The following is a 16,983-nucleotide window of genomic DNA, read 5'->3' on the forward strand; positions in this document are numbered from 1 at the left end:
AGTCTGCTTCCCCTTCTCTCTCTCTGCCTGCTTGTGATCTCTGTCAAGTGAATAAATAAAATATTTTTAAAAAGAGAGAGAGAGAAACCCCAGGGACGCCTGGGTGGCTCAGTCGGTTAAGCAGTTGCCTTCGGCTCGGGTCATGATCCCAGTGTCCTGGGATCGAGGCCCGCATTGGGCTCTCTGCTCAGCAGGGACCCTGCTTCTCCCTCATCCTCTGCCTGCCGCTCTGCCTACTTGTTCTCTCTCTGTGTCAAATAAATAAATAAAATCTTTTTTAAAAAAAGAGAGAAAAACCCACACCAACTGAGACAAAACTACAACCACAGAGTTTCCAAGATTATATAGATGCATGGTTTATTATCATTCGGATGATTATCATGGACAGGGGAAGACGCTAGAGGGTTATATACTAGTCAGCTTTCAGGGTGGTTTCCATATGCCTGCACAGATTTCTTTTCACACCCTCCACAGAGCACCGCACAGGATGCCCCTCCTCGCAGTGCTTCCCCAAGCAGAGCACAGCCCTGGGGCAGGGCTCTGCCCACCCACAAAAGGATGCCCAAGAAGGTGAGGGTAAAAACTGGATTTGGACATCACAACTTCAATCCCACCCTGACCTCAATGTCTGCTAGATCCAGAGTCACCCTGGTTCTCTCTGGGGGTCCCTTGGAGGACAAAAAAGGATCATTTTAGCCAGAGTTAAGGAAGGGGAGCAGCCAGAGGGAGTGCGAGGAGAGAGACTCTGGGATCTGACCCCTAGCCTACAGTGGAAAGTTGGGGTAATATGGAGTTTAAACTCAGAGGCTTGCTTTCTCATGTCCCTGAAGGGGGCGGGAGGACAAGGCCAGGTAGTTGGGTGTTGTATATGGGGTGGGGGGAGGCCCAGGTGTATGGTCAGGGATCTAAGGTGGGGAGGGAAAGAGGGGGGTCACAAAGGGATAGGGCCACAAGGGCTTAAGACATTCTCAGACTCTAAACTTTATAGGAAACTGGGTTCACTCCTCCAGTGGCTCCCTGGCCCAGGCTGCCCTCCGCCCAGGATGCTGCCGCTTCTCCTCGGCCCCCTGACCCCTGCTCAGGTCATCTAGGAGCCCCAGCAGGAGGCTGGCTTGACCACAGTCTCCCCCAGGCCCACAAGGGCCTCCCAGAGCCCTCTTGCCGGGATGCTGGCGTTTCTCAGGGATGGGCTCGCCCTCCTCCTCCTCCTCTTCCTCCTCCTCTGCCTCCCAGCTCCTCTGGGGCTTGGAATCCACCAGCCGTCTGCCTGGGTGCTGCCTCTTGGTGAAAGTGTAACCCAGCCAGGAGGGGTGCCGGCCAGGATGCTGCCGCTTTTGCTGGGTGTCATCGGACCAGGCAGCAATATCCTCCCGCCGGCCAGGGTGCTGCCGTTTGTGGGGGCCCACAACCCCACCTTCTTCCTCCTCCTCTTCAACCCCCTCTTCTGCATCCCCCTCCCTTTTGCCTGGATGCTGACGCTTGGAGAGCCAGTCGGGTTGAATGATCTGAGACTCTGGGGAAGGAAAGAGACCAGTGAGGGACCCTCTGCCCCTGAGCAGCCCCCCTCCAGTCTCTCTCCTAGTTAAGGCAGTTTCCCTGCAGCACTCATCCAGAGTCACGGCCTTGTACAGCCCCTCAGAAATCGCAGACACACACACACACACACACACACACACACGCGCGCATGCGTGCATGCACAGATGGTCAAAGGCACGACCTCTGGCTCCGGTCCAAGTTCTGCCACTCCCTGGCTGTGTGACCATAAGCAACTCACTTAAGTTCTCGGAACCTCAGTTTTCTTCTTGTAAAATGAGGGGCAATAATAGTATGGATCTAAGAGCTTGCTAGGAAGATCAAATAGTGTGATAAGGTGTTTGAACACCTGAGAACAGTGCCTGGCATATATGCACCTAGTAAGCAGTAATTAAAACTGTCACATACAGAGACTTTTTCTCTCTCCGCTGCACAGAATCTTCCCCACTGAAAGCTGGCTCTCTGTGAAATATTCCAGGACGGACAGGGAAGAGAAATCTGATCTAAGGAAAGGGTCAACTCATGATCCTGCTAAGGTTATGGTCAACAGTTTCTAAGCTCAGAAAGGCAAGAGTTTGGATGACCAAGTCCCTCCCCATCTCTGCATTGTGGTTTCCTCCAGCCCTCTTCAGGGTCTCTGATCGGAGGGACACACGCCTGGCCCTCACCAGATTTGGGATCGCCCTGGTTTCCTCGCAGCCTCTGAACATCTTCGCGGAGGAGTAAGAGGCGCTCTGCTTGGCGCAGGAGGTCGTCCACACCCGCATGCTCGGCGGCCATCGCTGCCTCCTGCTGGGCCACCTCGGGCTGTGCGCGACCTCCCGGAAAACCAGCAATGGTCAGGGTCAGCGCCACGGCGAGCAGCAACCAAGCGCCGGGCATCGCGGCGTCTGGAATTGGGAGGACAGAGAGAAAGCATAAGCGTCCCGCACCCCTCTCCCAGTCCTCACCATCTTCCCACCTTTCCTGTCCCAGCGGGTCCCCAACCTGGGTCACAAACCATTCATACATCCTCCCGCGGGCAAGGCCACCTGCCACCATCGGGTGGCACCATGGTGGCAGGTGGCCCTGCAGCCTCGGGCTTTGAGTGTCCTCACCCATGGAGAAGCTTGGAGCGACTGGTCACGCGCCCAGGTCTGCTGCGCGAGCCTGGAAGCCGTGGGAACTCCATCGTCACCGCCACTCCTCAGTGTCACTGAGCGCAGGGCTGGCTTGCCAGGCGTGTAACCACCTAGAGAGCCCCGCCCGACGGCCACAAAGCCGCGTTGCAGGCTTAAGACCCTTCCCCGCGCCACATTCTTGGTCCAGCGCTCCTTTCCAGTGTCTCTAATTCCAGTGTCAACGTTCCTATTCCAAATTCCATTTCTAATTTCGGATTCTATGGCCACGCTAGGACACCAGTTCTAACTCTAAAATCCCCAGTTTCAACGATAAAAAAATGTTTCTAAGGTGAGACTGAAACTCGAAGGCTAAGATTCGAGTCCAACGCGAAAAATCTGCTTCTAACACCTGGATTCGGATTCTAACTCTCAGGCTCTGACGCCGGATGCCCTGACTGCCCAGTTCAACCCCTACGTCCCGGCGCGGACCTACGGCGGCCATCCAGGCTGGGGTGGGATGGAGAACTTTCCATCCTACTGATGCCCAGCGCCGAGCAGCTCCAGCCGCCGGGACGGGGGTGAGCAGGAGCGAACGCCACCAGTGTGCCCGGTCAATTCCTCGGCCCGCGCCGTGGAAGCACCGGGGGTGCGGACGCCACGCTCCGGGAGGCGCTCGGGGGACAGAAGCCGTGGCTTCTCCCGGGGGCTCCCCCGGCAACGGGCAGAGAGGGCCCCCTCCCAGTGCTCCCGGACGCCCCCTGCGTGGGGAGAGGGGACGGAGGTGGTTACCTGCCGGGCGACAGCTCCGCGGGACGGGTCCGGGATGCTGGGGTTCCGAGTTCGGAGTTTCGGAGTCCAAAGTCGGCGGGGCAGGAGGCCTGGAGCGCTCGCAGGACCCGGGCGTCGGCTGCCCGCTTCTCCGCGGGGCCGCTGCTTATATCCGTGCGGGGCGGCGGCGTCGGTGAGGTCAGCGGGGAGGGGTCGCGGCCGCTGGGAAGGGGCGCTGACGGCAGCGGGCCCCGTGGGTACCCCGCCTGCCGCCTGCCAGCTCCACCGGAAATCTGGGGCGGGGGCGGCGAGAGCTGCGGGAGTCGCTAAGCGCTTGCCCGAGGCTGGGGGCTGGGGAGTGGGGGGGAGTGTTGATGCCGGGTCGCCTCTGCACCCAGCTCCGAAGGTTTGTTGTCGAGGAGAACAGTCCTGGAGGGGACAGAGAAAGGCGCAGAGATACTTAGAGAATCACACAGTTGAAAAGAGATACACAGGAGAGAATAGGAGATAGAGACAAAGACTGAAAGAGGTACCCAGAAACAGAGCCGAGAAAGAGAGAGAGAAGGAGAAAGAGAAGGGGGGAAGGGACAGAGGAAGAAAGTAGGGGACAAATGGGACCTGGGTTCTCATCCTGACCATGTCACCTCCAGCAGATGCTCTGCTCCCTTGGCCTCAATTTTCTCATCTGTACAGTGGGAGAGAGGGACAGTTTTCAGAATTCCCAAACTGGTAGCCTGGGGTCACCACTAAGTCACAGATGGTTTGACTCCCACAGGGATTTGGAAAACAAAAAACAAAAAAACCTGAATAACTTAACACTTAAACGCCAAGGGAACTCAAGAAAAATTTGTTTGTATGGCTTCTCTTGAAAATCTCTTGAAAAAGAGTGGATCTGGATTTTCTCCTGACAACAGCCAGCTGGAGCTGAGCGTGCTTACCTCATTCACCAAGGTGGAACATTGGATTTTGTGGCCCTTGGACCAGAAGTCTATTGGGGCCACACCCCATCCAGGCAGAGGAGAAGAGATGCAGGGAGGAGAAAAGTAGGTGACAAGGGGATTGTCCCGATTATCACTCTCCAGGATCACACTGGAAGAGAACACAGCCACATCTAGTCCTGAGCACAGCCTCCACCCTGAAACATTTAAGGGGCACCCATGGTGTGCCAGGCTCCTTGGTCAGTCCTGGAGACACAGAAGTTAGCCAGGCCCGCTTCGAGGGAGGCTCATTTTAGGCAGAGGGAACAACATCAGTGAAGGCATCTGCTACTTCTGGGCGATCTCAACATTAACGGGCTTCCCCATGCAGTATTTCTTCAACCTCTCATTTTAGCTGAGCACCTGCTGAATGCCCCAAGCCATGTTCTAGCAAGGGATGCCAAAATTGTTTAATTATCACTCCTTTCTACCATATCACTGGATCTTCACATCACCTGGCAAGATAAACAAGGTAGAGACTATCAGTCCCACTCCATAGAGGCTTGGGGAGGCAGAAAGACTTTGAAAGTTAGAAGTAGAAGGGAACGTTCAGATCACCAACTAGAGCCCTCTCCCCACTCTTAGATGAGGAAGCTAATAGTGATAGATAATGACCTCTATCAGGTCCTGACTTCCAGCCCCCCCCACCCCAGGTGGCAGGGAGGGGGGCAGAAAGTTGGCTGGGTAGATTGCAGACCTGAAACCCCAGGCTTGATCTCCCAGCTAGACTCCAGGATTTGAAGAATTGCTGTCCTAACTAGGCATTGAATCAGACAGACAGTCAGACCTGTTTTCTTTCCTATATAAAGAGAAGGTGTAAACTGATAGACTCTCTGGGGAGGACAACCTAAAAATTTAACACATGCATAACTTCTGCAAGATGTCCTGCAGACATGTACACACGGGGTATTTGGTGCTGCAGGGTTTGTAGAAGCCAGAATTGGAAACAGCCTGGATGTCTGTCTGTCTGTCTGTCTGTCATGAGGGGTCTTCTTAAATCAATTAGGGCCCACCCAAAACTATGGGTACTGTTCTGGCTTTGAAGCATGAGGCGATTCCCTATGTATGGATGTGGAGTAAGTTCCAAGATACACTGTTAGGTGAAAGGAGCCGAGCAGAGAATGATATGTGTATCCTGTACATGCAGGAGGGATGGATGGTTATAGCCTTCAGCAGAGACCTCTCCAGAGGGATGCGGGAGGACAGTGAAGGCAGGGAACTGGGGAGCTCAGGAAGGGGAGGCCAGTGGGGGGTGGGGGGAGCTTGCGGTTCATTCTCAGCCCTTAGTGCGTTTGAATGTTCTCGCTTTGCAGCATTACCCATCTACAGACCAACAAACAGCACCAACGAAGTAACAATGAAATCTCCTCTGAGTCTGGGGTGGAAGGGAGTGATGAGCGTGGAAGGATAGAAAAGCTACGGGGGCGGGGGGATCGGGGGGCCTCAGTTGGTTAAGTATCTGCCTTCTGCTCAGGTCATGATCATGGGGTCCTGGAATAGAGCCCCACAACGGGCTCCCTGCTCAGCAGGGTTGTCTGCTACTCCCTTTCGTCCTGCTTAAGTACTCTCTCTGTCAAATAAATAACATCTTAAAAAAAGAAAACAAAAGAAAGAAAAGAAAAGCTGCCAGGTGGGTGAGATGGCTGGAACATCGCCCCCTGGTGAGCCCATTGGATGCATTTCTGTAATCAGGGATTTGAGTTGCTGTTCTGGAGGACAATGCCTAGAGGGCTAGGGAGGGGAGAGGAAAGTTCTCACATTGCCCAAGGGGCTAGAGAGGATGGTACAGGCATGTAAGGCTCTCTCTCTCTCCCACCTTCCCTCTCTACCTTCCTTCCCTCGGCAAATATTCACTGAGCCCCTAGAAAGTACGTGTTCTAGACCTTGGGCACTGTATTGCCCTGTGTTTCTAATGTTTTGACCCAGGGCGGAGGGCCGGGGGCAGAGGGGGTCTGGCTGACTCTGGAGAGGCTGCCTCTCCCAGGGTTAGCCAATTCTTAGAGCTCATAAAGGACTCACCTTTCATATGCAAACTAACCAGTCCAGAGCCCACTTCCCCACAACACTCTGGGCTACTGTCCCCTTGCCCTTATCACCCAAAGCCAGGTAGGTACCAGACAGCTAGGGACAGTCCCTAAGCCCCAGAGCCACTGAAATTATTCAAATCAGCCTATCCTAAACCTGCTTACCCTGCTTCCCCATTCCACTGTTCCTCCTCCTCCAGGCAGAAACCACAATAAAGCCACTTGCCTAGATTCCCCCCCTGCTCCCTGCTTCTTCTGCCTCCTAGTGAATCCTGGTGCTTCCCTGTGCATCTTTGTCTAAGGTGGTTTGCCCTTCCTTTTAGGAACTGTAAGCAATAGCTAACTCTTCAATGCCAGCGGTATCCTAATCTACGGGTCTCACCATACCTGAATAATAATAAAACCTACATTTTAAAACAGGGATCCAACTAGAACAAGGCAGGATCCTGCTCTGGTCTCTCAGGGAGCTAAGTCATTGTGTCGCATATATTTTCCTCTGATAATACAAATGTGCTTCATTCTCAAGACTGTATTTGCTTATCAGATTAATATAGCTATGCTTTTGAAAATGAATAATGGGATAATATAACGGGGAGTTTGTACACTAATTTGTAACTCCCAATGTCTGTTTGCCCATCCCCACCCTAAGACACATGCACACACACACACCTTCCTGCAGGAAGTCTCAGGGTGGGTTCTAATTCTAATTCTAATAAAATACTCTGCCTTCCCTGATTTCCCCTGTCTTCTCTCTCCAAGTCTCTCTGCTCCCTGTTCAGAGATGTCTCCAGGATATTTTAGGGTCTTTTTCAACCCTGAGCTGCAGAAGGGCCTGAGGTAGTCCCACTGAAATTATATTTTAATTTTTTTCACGGTGGTTTTTAAAATTAATCTCTTTATATCCAGGTAATTATAGATTCATATGTGGTTCTAAGAAATAATACAAAGAGGTTGTGGGTACCCTTGACCCAGCTTCTCTTCATGGTTACATGTTGTAAACTATAGTGCAAGATCACAACCAGGATATTGACTTTGATACAAGCCACTGATCTTATTCAGATTTCTTGGTTTTACTTGTTGGCATTTGTGTGTGTGTGTGTGTGTGTGTGTACACTTAGTTCTATGCAGTTTTATCACATGTGTAGGTTTGAGAATCTATGATATGGTGGCTTTTTAATTACAGAAGGTGGTACCTTTATATACTTAATTTTTTTTCCTATTCTGCTTCTGTTGTCAAAATAGTGAAGATCTTCTTTTCCCCAAGATCATAAAATTCCAGAAAGAAAAATCCGTTTCATATCTGTTTTTCTCCATAGAAACTCATCCCAGAAATCTTTCTGAACCAGATTTCCCCTTCCCCTTTCCATTGGAGATTTTTGATCCATTTGAGCAACAATTCCTTGATGAAGAATCCACTGGAAAATTTTCAGTTCTCATTTCTATCACCGATTTATTTCCTTATTCTAAAAATTGTTCCGAGTATATGCATAATTGTTAAGCATGGATCTAGGCCCGGGACACACGATGGGTGCAGATAGGGATGGAAGATGTACAAGATAAGAAAAAGGTGGGGAACAGTGAGATCTCATGGGACTCTCTTGGCTGTGGAGAGTAAGGAGATTGGAATTTATTCTCAAGGCAGTGGGGAAATACAAAGTTTAAAACAGGGGAGAGTTGTGACCTGATTTATTCTCTCACTACTGGTTTGGCTGCTTGTTGAGTTATGAGCATACAGAGGGGGCGAGAAGGAAGCAGCCAAGCCAGTGAGGAACCTCCATGAAACTCTTGCTGCTTTGTGCAACTCTCCTGCCTCTCTCATCCTGTTTGTTCCCTCCTCCTTTTGGGGTCTCCTACTGCTCTCCCTGCCCCTGAAATGAGTGTGCTCTGTGGGGCCCTGGGTGTCTTCTCTTACCCCATGCACCACCCCGTCCCTGGTCTCCCTCATCTCCTTCACTTCACGTGGCCACATGCTGGCACCTCCCAAATCGGCTTTCTCCGAGGGATCAGAAAGAAGGAACCCCTCCTGGATGATCCTCCTTACCAGCGACAGGCAAGAGAAAACACAACCCAAACTGGCTCAGGCAAAATAAAAGGGAGATGTACTGGTGGATGTAACCAAGAACATAAAGACGTAGAACTAGCTTCAGGTATGGCAGAATCCAGAGGCTCAAATGATGTCACTAGGAATCTGTCTCTTTTTTTCCATTTGTTACCTCCACTTTCCTCTAAATGGCTTCATTCTCTGGCTGTCTGTCCTCAAAGGTGGAGAAGTAGCCATAGGCATTCCTGGAATCACATTGTCCCAGCTGAGTTGCTCTAAAAGCAGAAGGGCCCTTTTCATTCCCGAAAGTCCCAGGGTCAATTCTCATTGTCCCAGGCTGGTCACAGGCACATTCCTGAACAGATGACTATGATTCAGATTGGCCAACCTTGGGTCTAGAGGATGGGGTCAGCCCCATCTGAACAGCATGGACTGAGGGGGTCTTCCAAAGGCATATTTGGAGTCCAGCTACTAAAGAAGGGAAGCTAAATGATGAGCAGGTTAAACATCACAGGTCCCATACAACCTCATTGCACAGATGAGGAACCCAAGAATCAGAAGAAAGGGTTCTGAGTCCCTCACCAAATCAGCAACAACCTCAAGACCAGTGTCCTGCCCCCTCTCCTTCCTTCACACTGCCTGGGACAGGGTTTTCTCTAAAGAAACTGGAAGTGGCCAAACTCTGGGTGGCACACTATGTTCTGCCTTACACTCCATGTCCTATCCCCACCCCAGAAACTTGTTCTGGTCTTATTAGCAGTAAATTGCCATCAGGAGGGTATCATCTTTTCTGGAAAGTCTAGAAAGGCTTACCGCTAAATAACATCAAGCCCTTAATAAATGACTCCCTAATGCAGGGATTTCCAATACCGTGATGGGAAGAGCACTATTTGGGTGCCAAGAGGACTCCAGGCAGCTGACTACTCTGATTCTATTTAGGCCACTCTTGGTCACTGCCCAGCTGTTGGCAAAGAAGTGCTAACTCAGTCCATTCCCCCCAGGACCCTTCAATTCCATGTGCATTTACTGAGTGCCAGCTCATCTGGGCAATGTTATAGGTGCCAAGGAATACAGGAAAGGGTAAACCTTGCATGGGTCCCTGTTGCTCATAGGATCAAATCCTTAGCCTGGCGTTCTAGACCCTTTATAATGTGGACACGATCTAGGCTCCTCTCCTGCCAGCTCTCCCTTACTCCATGTCCAGCCCTCCCCCAACATCAGCCAATGAAACCCATTTTACAGATATGCTGTCTCATCTCACACCTCCATGTTTTTGCCCCTCTCCTTGCCACCTGCCACCTATAAGCCACTTACTCGTTCTTTTTTTTAAATTTATTTTTTATTAACATATAATGTATTATTTGCCCCAGGGGTACAGGTCTGTGAATCATCAGGCTTACACAATTCACAGCACTCACCATAGCACACACCCTCCCCAATGTCCATAACCCAGCCACCCTATTCCCTAACCCCCACTGCCCAACAACCCTCAGTTTGTTTCATGAGATTAAGAGTCTTTTATGGTTTGTCTTCCTCCAAATCCCATCTTGTTTCATTTTTCCCCCCTTCCCCCCAGGACCCTCTGCCCTGCTCTCAAATTCCTCATATCAGAGAGATTATATGATAATTGTCTTTCTCTGATTGACTTATTTCACTTAGCAAGATACCCTCTAGTTCCATCCATGTTGTTGCAAATGGTAAGATTTCGTTTCTTTTGATGGCTGCATAGTATTCTAATATATATATATACATATGTATATATATATATATAATCACACCTTTATCCATTCATCTGTTGATGGACCTCTAGGTTCTTCCAACAGTTTGTCTATTGTGGACTTTGCTGCTATAAACATTTGGGTGCACGTGCCCCTTCGGATCACTACATTAGTATCTTTAGGGTAAATATCCAGTAGTGTGATTGCTGGGTCATAGGGTAGCTCTATTTTCAACTTTTTGAGGAACCTCCATGCTGTTTTCCAGAGTGGTTGCGCCAGCTTGCATTCCCACCAACAGTGTAGGAGGGTTCCCCTTTCTCCGCATCCTCAACAGCATCTGTCATTTCCTGACTTGTTAATTTTAGTCATTCTGACTAGTGTGAGGTGGTATCTCATTATGGTTTTGATTTGTATTTCCCTGATCCTGAGTGATGTTGAGGACTTTCTCATGTGTCTGTTGGTCGTCTGGATGTCTTCTTTGCTGAAATATCTGTTTCTGTCTTCTGTCTCTTTCTTGATTAGATTATTTGGTCTTTGGGTGTTGAGCTTGATAAGTTCTTTAAAGATTTTGGATACTAACCCTTTATCTGATATGTCATTCGCAAATATCTTCTCCCATTCTGTCAGTTGTCTTTTGGTTTTATTGACTGTTTTCTTTGCTGTGCAAAAGCTTTTAATCTTGATGATGTCCCAATAGTTCATTTTTGCCCTTGCTTCCCTTGTCTTGGTGATGTTTCTAGGAAGAAGTTGCTGTGGCTGAGGTCGAAGATGTTGCTGCCTGTGTTCTCCTCAAGGATTTTGATGGATTCCTTTCTCACATTGAGGTCTTTCATCCATTTTGAGTCTATCTTTTTTTGTTTGTTTGTTTGTTTGTTTGTTTTAAAGACTTTATTTATTTATTTGACAGACAGAAATCACAAGTAGGCCGAGAGGCAGGCAGAGAGAGAGAGAAGAGAAAGCAGGCTCCCTGCTGAGCAGAGAGCTGGATGTGGGGCTGGATCCAAGGACCCTGGGATGACGACCCAAGCCGAAGGCAGAGGCTTTAACCCACTGAGCCACCCAGGCGCCCCTGTTGACAGCTTCGTAACAGAACTTGAAGTCTGGAATTGTGACGCCACCAACTTTGGTTTTCTTTGTCAACATTCCTCTGGCTACTCGGGGTCTTTTTTGGTTCTATATAAATTTTTAGGATTATTTGTTCCATTTCTTTGAAAAAAATTGATGGTATTTTGATAGGGATTGCGTTAAATGTGTAGATTGCTTTAGGTAGCACAGACATTTTCACAGTATTTGTTCTTCCAATCCATGAGCATGGAACATTTTTCCATTTCTTTGTGTCTTCCTCAATTTCTTTCATGAGTACTTTATCATTTTCTGAGTACAGATTCTTTGCCTCTTTGGTTAGGTTTATTCCTAGGTATCTTATGGTTTTAGGTGCAATTGTAATTGGGACTGACTCCTTAATTTCTCTTTCTTCTGTCTTCCTGTTGGTGTAGAGAAATGCAACTGATTTCTGTTCATTGATTTCATATCCTGACACTTTATTGAATTCCTGCATGAGTTCCAGCAGTTTTGGAGCGGACTCTTTTGGGTTTTCCACATAAAGTATCATGTCATCTACAAAGAGTGAGAGTTTGGCTTCTTCTTTGCCTATTCGGATGCCTTTTATTTCTTTTTGTTGTCTGATTGCTGAGTCTAGGACTTCTAGTACTATGTAGAATAACAGTGGTGATAGTGGACATCCCTGCCGTATTCCTGACCTTAGGGTAAAAGCTCTCAGTTTTTCTCCATTGAGAATGATATTCACTGTGGGTTTTTCATAGATGGCTTTGATGATATTGAGGTATGTAGCCTCTATCCCTACACTGTGAAGAGTTTTTTGATCAAGAAAGGATGCTGTACTTTGTAAAATGGTTTTTCAGCATCTATTGAGACTCTCATACAGTTCTTTTTCTTTCTTTTATTAATGTATTCTATCACATTGATTGATTTGCGGATGTTGAACCAAACTTGCAACAGGAATAAATCCCACTTGGTTGTGATGAATAATCCTTTTCATGTACAGTTGGATACTACTGGCTAGAATTTTGGGAGAATTTTTGCATCTGTGTTCATCAAGTATATTGGTTTGTAATTCTCCTTTTTGTTGGGATCTTTGTCTGTTTTTGGCATCAAGGTGATGCTGGCCTCATAAAATGAGTTTGGAAGTTTTCCTTCCATTTTTATTTTCTGGAACAGTTTCAGGAGAATGGGTATTAAATCTCTTTAAATGTTTGGTAGAGGGACACCTGGGTGGCTCAGTGGGTTAAGCCTCTGCCTTCAGCTCAATTCATGATCTCAAGGTCCTGGGGATTGAGCCCCACATCTGCTCAGTAGGGAGCCTGCTTTCCCCTCTCTCTCTGCCTGCCTCTCTGCCTACTTGTGATCTCTCTCTCTGTATCAAATAAATAAATAAAATCTTAGAAAAAAACAAATGTTTGATAGAATTCCCCTGGGAAGCCATCTGGCCCTGGGTTCTTGGGGGATTTTTGATTACTGCTTTAATTTCCTTACTGGTTATGCATCTGTTCAGGGTTTCTCTTTCTTCCTGGTTTAGTTTTGGTAGTTTATATGTCTCTAGGAATGCATCCATTTCTTCCAGATTGTCAAATTTGCTGGGGTATAGTTGCTCAGTATACGTTCTTATAACTGTTTGTATTTCTTTGGTGTTGGTTGTGATCTCGCCTCTTTCATTCACAATTTTATTAATTTGGGGGGTAATCAATCTTACTAATTCTTTCAAAGAACCAGCTCCTAGTTTTGTTGATTTGTTCTACTGTTCTTTTGGTTTCTGTTTCATTGATTTCTGCTCTGATCTTTATTATTTCTCTTCTCCTGCTGGGTGTAGGCTGTTCTTTCTCCAACTCCTTTAGGTGTAGGGTTAGGTTGAATACTTTAGACCTTTCTTGTTTCTTGAGAAAGGCTTGTATTGCTATATACTTTCCTCTCAGGACTGCCTTTGTTGTGTCTCAAAGATTTTGAACAATTGTATTTTCATTTTCATTTGTTTCCATGACTTTTTAAAATTCTTCTTTAATTTCCTAGTTGATTCACTCATTCTTTAGTAGGATGCTCTTTAGCCTCCATGTATTTGTGTTCTTCCCAACTTTCCTTTTGTGGTTGGGCTCTAGTTTTAGAGCATTGTGGCCTAAAAATATGCACGGAATGATCCCATTCTTTTGGTACTGGTTGAGATCTGATTTGTGAGTCAGGATGGGATCTATTCTGGAGAATGTCCCATGTACACTAGAGAAGAATGTGTATCCTGTTGTTTGGATGGAATGTTCTGAGTATATCTGTGATGTCCATCTCGTCATTTAAAGTCTTTATTTCCTTGTTGATCTTTTGTTTGGATGATCTGCCCATTTCAGCCAGGGGGGTGTTAAAGTGTCCTACCACTATTGTATTATTTTTGATGTGTTACTTTGATTTTGTTATTAATTGGTTTATATAATTGGCTGCTCCTATATTGGGTGGCTTCGATATTTAAAATTGTTAGATATTTTTGTTGAACAGACCGTTTAAGTAGTTATAGTGTCCTTCCTCATCTCTTATTATAGTTTTTGGCTTAAAATCTAATTTATCTGAGGGGCGCCTGGGTGGCTCAGTGGGTTAAAGCCTCTGTCTTCAGCTCCTGGGATCGAGCCCTGCATCAGGTTCTCTGCTCAGCAGGGAGCCTCCCTCCTGCTCCTTCTCTCTGCCTGCCTGCCTCTCTGCCAACTTGTGATCTCTCTCTCTGTGTCAAATAAATAAATGAAATCTTTAAAAAAATCTAATTTATCTGATATAAGGATTGCCACCCCAGCTTTCTTTTGATGTCTATTAGCATGGTAAAATATTTTCCAGCCCCTCACTTTATTTTTTTTTTTAAGATTTTATTTATTTATTTGAGAGAGAGACAGTGAGAGAGAGCATGAGAGGCAAGAAGGTCAGAGGGATAAGCAGACTCCCCATGGAGCTGGGAGCCTGATGCAGGACTCTATCCCGGGACTCCGGGACCGTGACCTGAGCCAAAGGCAGTTGCTTAACCAACTGAGCCACCCAGGTGCCCCAGCCCCTCACTTTAAATCTGCAGGTGTCTTTGGGTCTAAAATGAGTTTCTTATAGACAGCATATTGATGGGTCTTTTTTTTTTTAATCCATTCTGATACCCTGTGTCATTTGATTAGGGTATTTAGCCCATTTACATTCAGGGTAACTATTGAAAGATATGAATTTAGTGCCATTGTATGACCGGTAAGGTACCTGTCACTGTATATTGTCTCTGTTCCTTTCTGGTCTGTTACTTTTAGGCTCTCTCTTTGCTTAGAGGGCCCTTTTCAATATTTCCTGTAGGGCTGGTTTGGTATTTGCAAATTCTTTTAATTTTTGTTTGTCCTGAAAGGTTTTTATCTCTCCTTCTATTTTCAATGACAGCCTAGCTGAATATAGTATTCTGGGCTCTGGGCATATTTTTATCATTTAGTGCTCTGAATATATCAAGCCAGTCTTTTCTGGCCTGTCAGGTCTCTGTGGATAGTCTGCTGTCAATCTAATATTTATACCATTTTATGTTACAGACCCCTTGTCCTGAACTTCTTTCAGGATTTTCTCTTTGTCACTAAGACTTGCAAGTTTTACTATTAGGTGATGGGGTGTGGACCTATTTTTATTGATTTTGAGGAGGATTCTCTGTGCCTCCTGGATTTTGATGCTTGTTTCCTTTGCCAAATTAGGGAAATTCTCTACTATATTTTGCTTCAATATACCTTCTGGCCCTTACTCTCTTCCTTCTTCTTCTGGGATCCCAATTATTCTCTCTCTTTTTTTAAAGATTTTATTTATTTATTTGACAGAGAGAGAGATGACAAGCAGGCAGAGAGGCAGGCAGAGAGAGAGGGGGAAGCAGGCTCCCTGATGAGCAGAGAGCCCAATCCCAGGACCCTGAGATCATGACCTGAGCTGAAGGCAGCGGCTTACTCCACTGAGCCACCCAGGTGCCCCCAGGATCCCAATTATTCTAATGTTGTTTCGTCTTATGGTATCACTTATCTCTCAAATTCTCCCCTTGTGGTCCAGTAGTAGTTTGTCTTTTTAATTTTTTTTAAGATTGTATTTATTTATTTGAGAAAGAGAGGGTGAGAGAGCGCATCAGAGGGGAGAAGGTCAGAGGGAGAAGCAGACTCCCTATGGAGCTGGGAGCCCAATGTGGACTTGATCCTGGGACTCGGGTCATGACCTGAGCTGAAGACAGTTGCTTAACCAGCTGAGCCACCCAGGGCTCTGTTCATCTCTCTTTTTCTCAGCTTCTTTATTCTCCATTATTTGGTCTTCTATATCACTAATTCTCTCTTCTGCCTTATTTATTCTACAGTAGAGGCTCTATTTTTTATTGCATTTCACTAATAGCTTTTTAAAATTTCAACTGGGTTAGATTTTAGTTCTTTTATTTCTCCAGAAAGGGATTATATTTCTCCAGAATGGGATTCTCTAATATCATCCATGTTTTTTTTGAGCCCAGCTAGCACCTTCATAATGATCATTCTGAACTCTAGTTCTGACATATTACTAAAGTCTCTATTGATTAGGTCCCTAGCCGTTGGTACTGCCTCTTGATCATTTTTTTTTTTGTGTGTGTGGTGAGTTTTTCTGCCTTGTCATTTTATCCAGATAAGAATAGATGAATGAGAGAACAAAATACTAAAATGGTAGCAATGACCCCAGAAAAATATACACTAACCAAATGAAAAGAGACCCAAAACTGGGGGGAAAAGGAAAAAATATATTTTTATATATATACTAGACTGGTGAATAGAACAGAGCCACACACTTGATTTTGGGTGTATTTTGTTCTGTTAGATGAAACTACCTCCCAAAATGTAATACAATTATATACAAAAATAAGGGTAAACACAATGAAGGGATGGAATATGACTGTAAAGATGAAAATTTTAAAAGATTCTAAAAAAGGAATTGATAGGATAAGAAGTTGGTTGAAAAAGAAAAAAAAAATGAAGAGAGAATGTGATCAGGCTGGAGACTAGAACAAAGCCATGCTCTAGATTTAGGGTATATTTTGATCTATTGGAAGAAATTGTATCCCAAAATTTTAAAGAAGAAAAAAACCTATAAGTATACAGAAAATAAGGTTAAATACAATGAAGGGAGAAATTATGACTATAACAATGTAAATGAAAAAAGATCTTTAAAAAGGTATTGATAGGGGCACCTGGGTGGCTCAGTGGGTTAAAGCCTCTGCCCTCGGCTCAGGTCATGATACCAGGGTCCTGAGATCAAGCCCCACATCGGGCTCTCTGCTCAGCAGGGAGCCTGCTTACCCCCCAGCCCCCCGCTCTCTGCCTGCCTCTCTGCCTACTTGTGATCTCTGTCTGTCAAATAAATGAATAAAATCTTTAAAAAATAAAAAGGTATTGATAAGATAAAATAGTTTAAAATGTTAAAATAGGAAGGAGGAAAATTTTCAAAAACAATAAGAAAAAAATAAAATTAAAAAAAATTAACTTTGAAAGACTAAGGGATCATGGGGAAATAGTCATGAGTTCTATGTGTTACTTTCCCCTAACTCTGGAGTTCCGCAGTTCTCATTGATCAGTGAACTTAGTCTTGGCTGGATGTTCTTACTGATCTTCTGGGGGAGGGGCCTGTTGTTGTGATTCTTAAAAGTCTTTGCCAGAGGTGGGATTGCACTGCCCTTCCCAGGGGGCAGGCTAAGGAATCTGCTTGGTTTTGCCCTCAGTAACTTTTATTCCCTGAACACTTTCTATACAGCTTTGGAGGAGGAGA

The 16,983-nt window shown here is 46.3% G+C and overlaps 1 protein-coding gene across 1 annotated transcript; it reads right to left on the reverse strand.

Annotated features, from left to right (window-relative positions):
* Positions 1-331: 331 nt before the first annotated feature.
* On the reverse strand, positions 332-3,564 carry TRH (thyrotropin releasing hormone). Its single transcript, XM_044255214.1, has 3 exons — positions 3,423-3,564; positions 2,202-2,423; positions 332-1,513 (listed from the first exon to the last, which is right to left on the reverse strand). Exons 2-3 carry the CDS (start codon positions 2,413-2,415, stop codon positions 999-1,001), a joined length of 729 nt encoding a protein of 242 aa, XP_044111149.1. The 5' UTR covers positions 2,416-2,423; positions 3,423-3,564; the 3' UTR covers positions 332-998.
* Positions 3,565-16,983: the final 13,419 nt, after the last annotated feature.

This window comes from Neovison vison, chromosome 6, assembly GCF_020171115.1.
Source record: "Neovison vison isolate M4711 chromosome 6, ASM_NN_V1, whole genome shotgun sequence".
NCBI lineage: Eukaryota > Metazoa > Chordata > Mammalia > Carnivora > Mustelidae > Neogale > Neogale vison.

What these genes read in the sequence shown, in the direction of transcription:
- TRH (XM_044255214.1), bottom strand. Translation starts at nt 2,415, where the DNA reads ATGCCCGGCGCTTGGTTGCTGCTCGCCGTGGCGCTGACCCTGACCATT. An exon ending in CCAGGGCGATCCCAAATCTG is followed by an intron (nt 1,514 to 2,201) that starts GTGAGGGCCAGG and finishes TTCCTTCCCCAG; the next exon opens with AGTCTCAGATCATTCAACCC.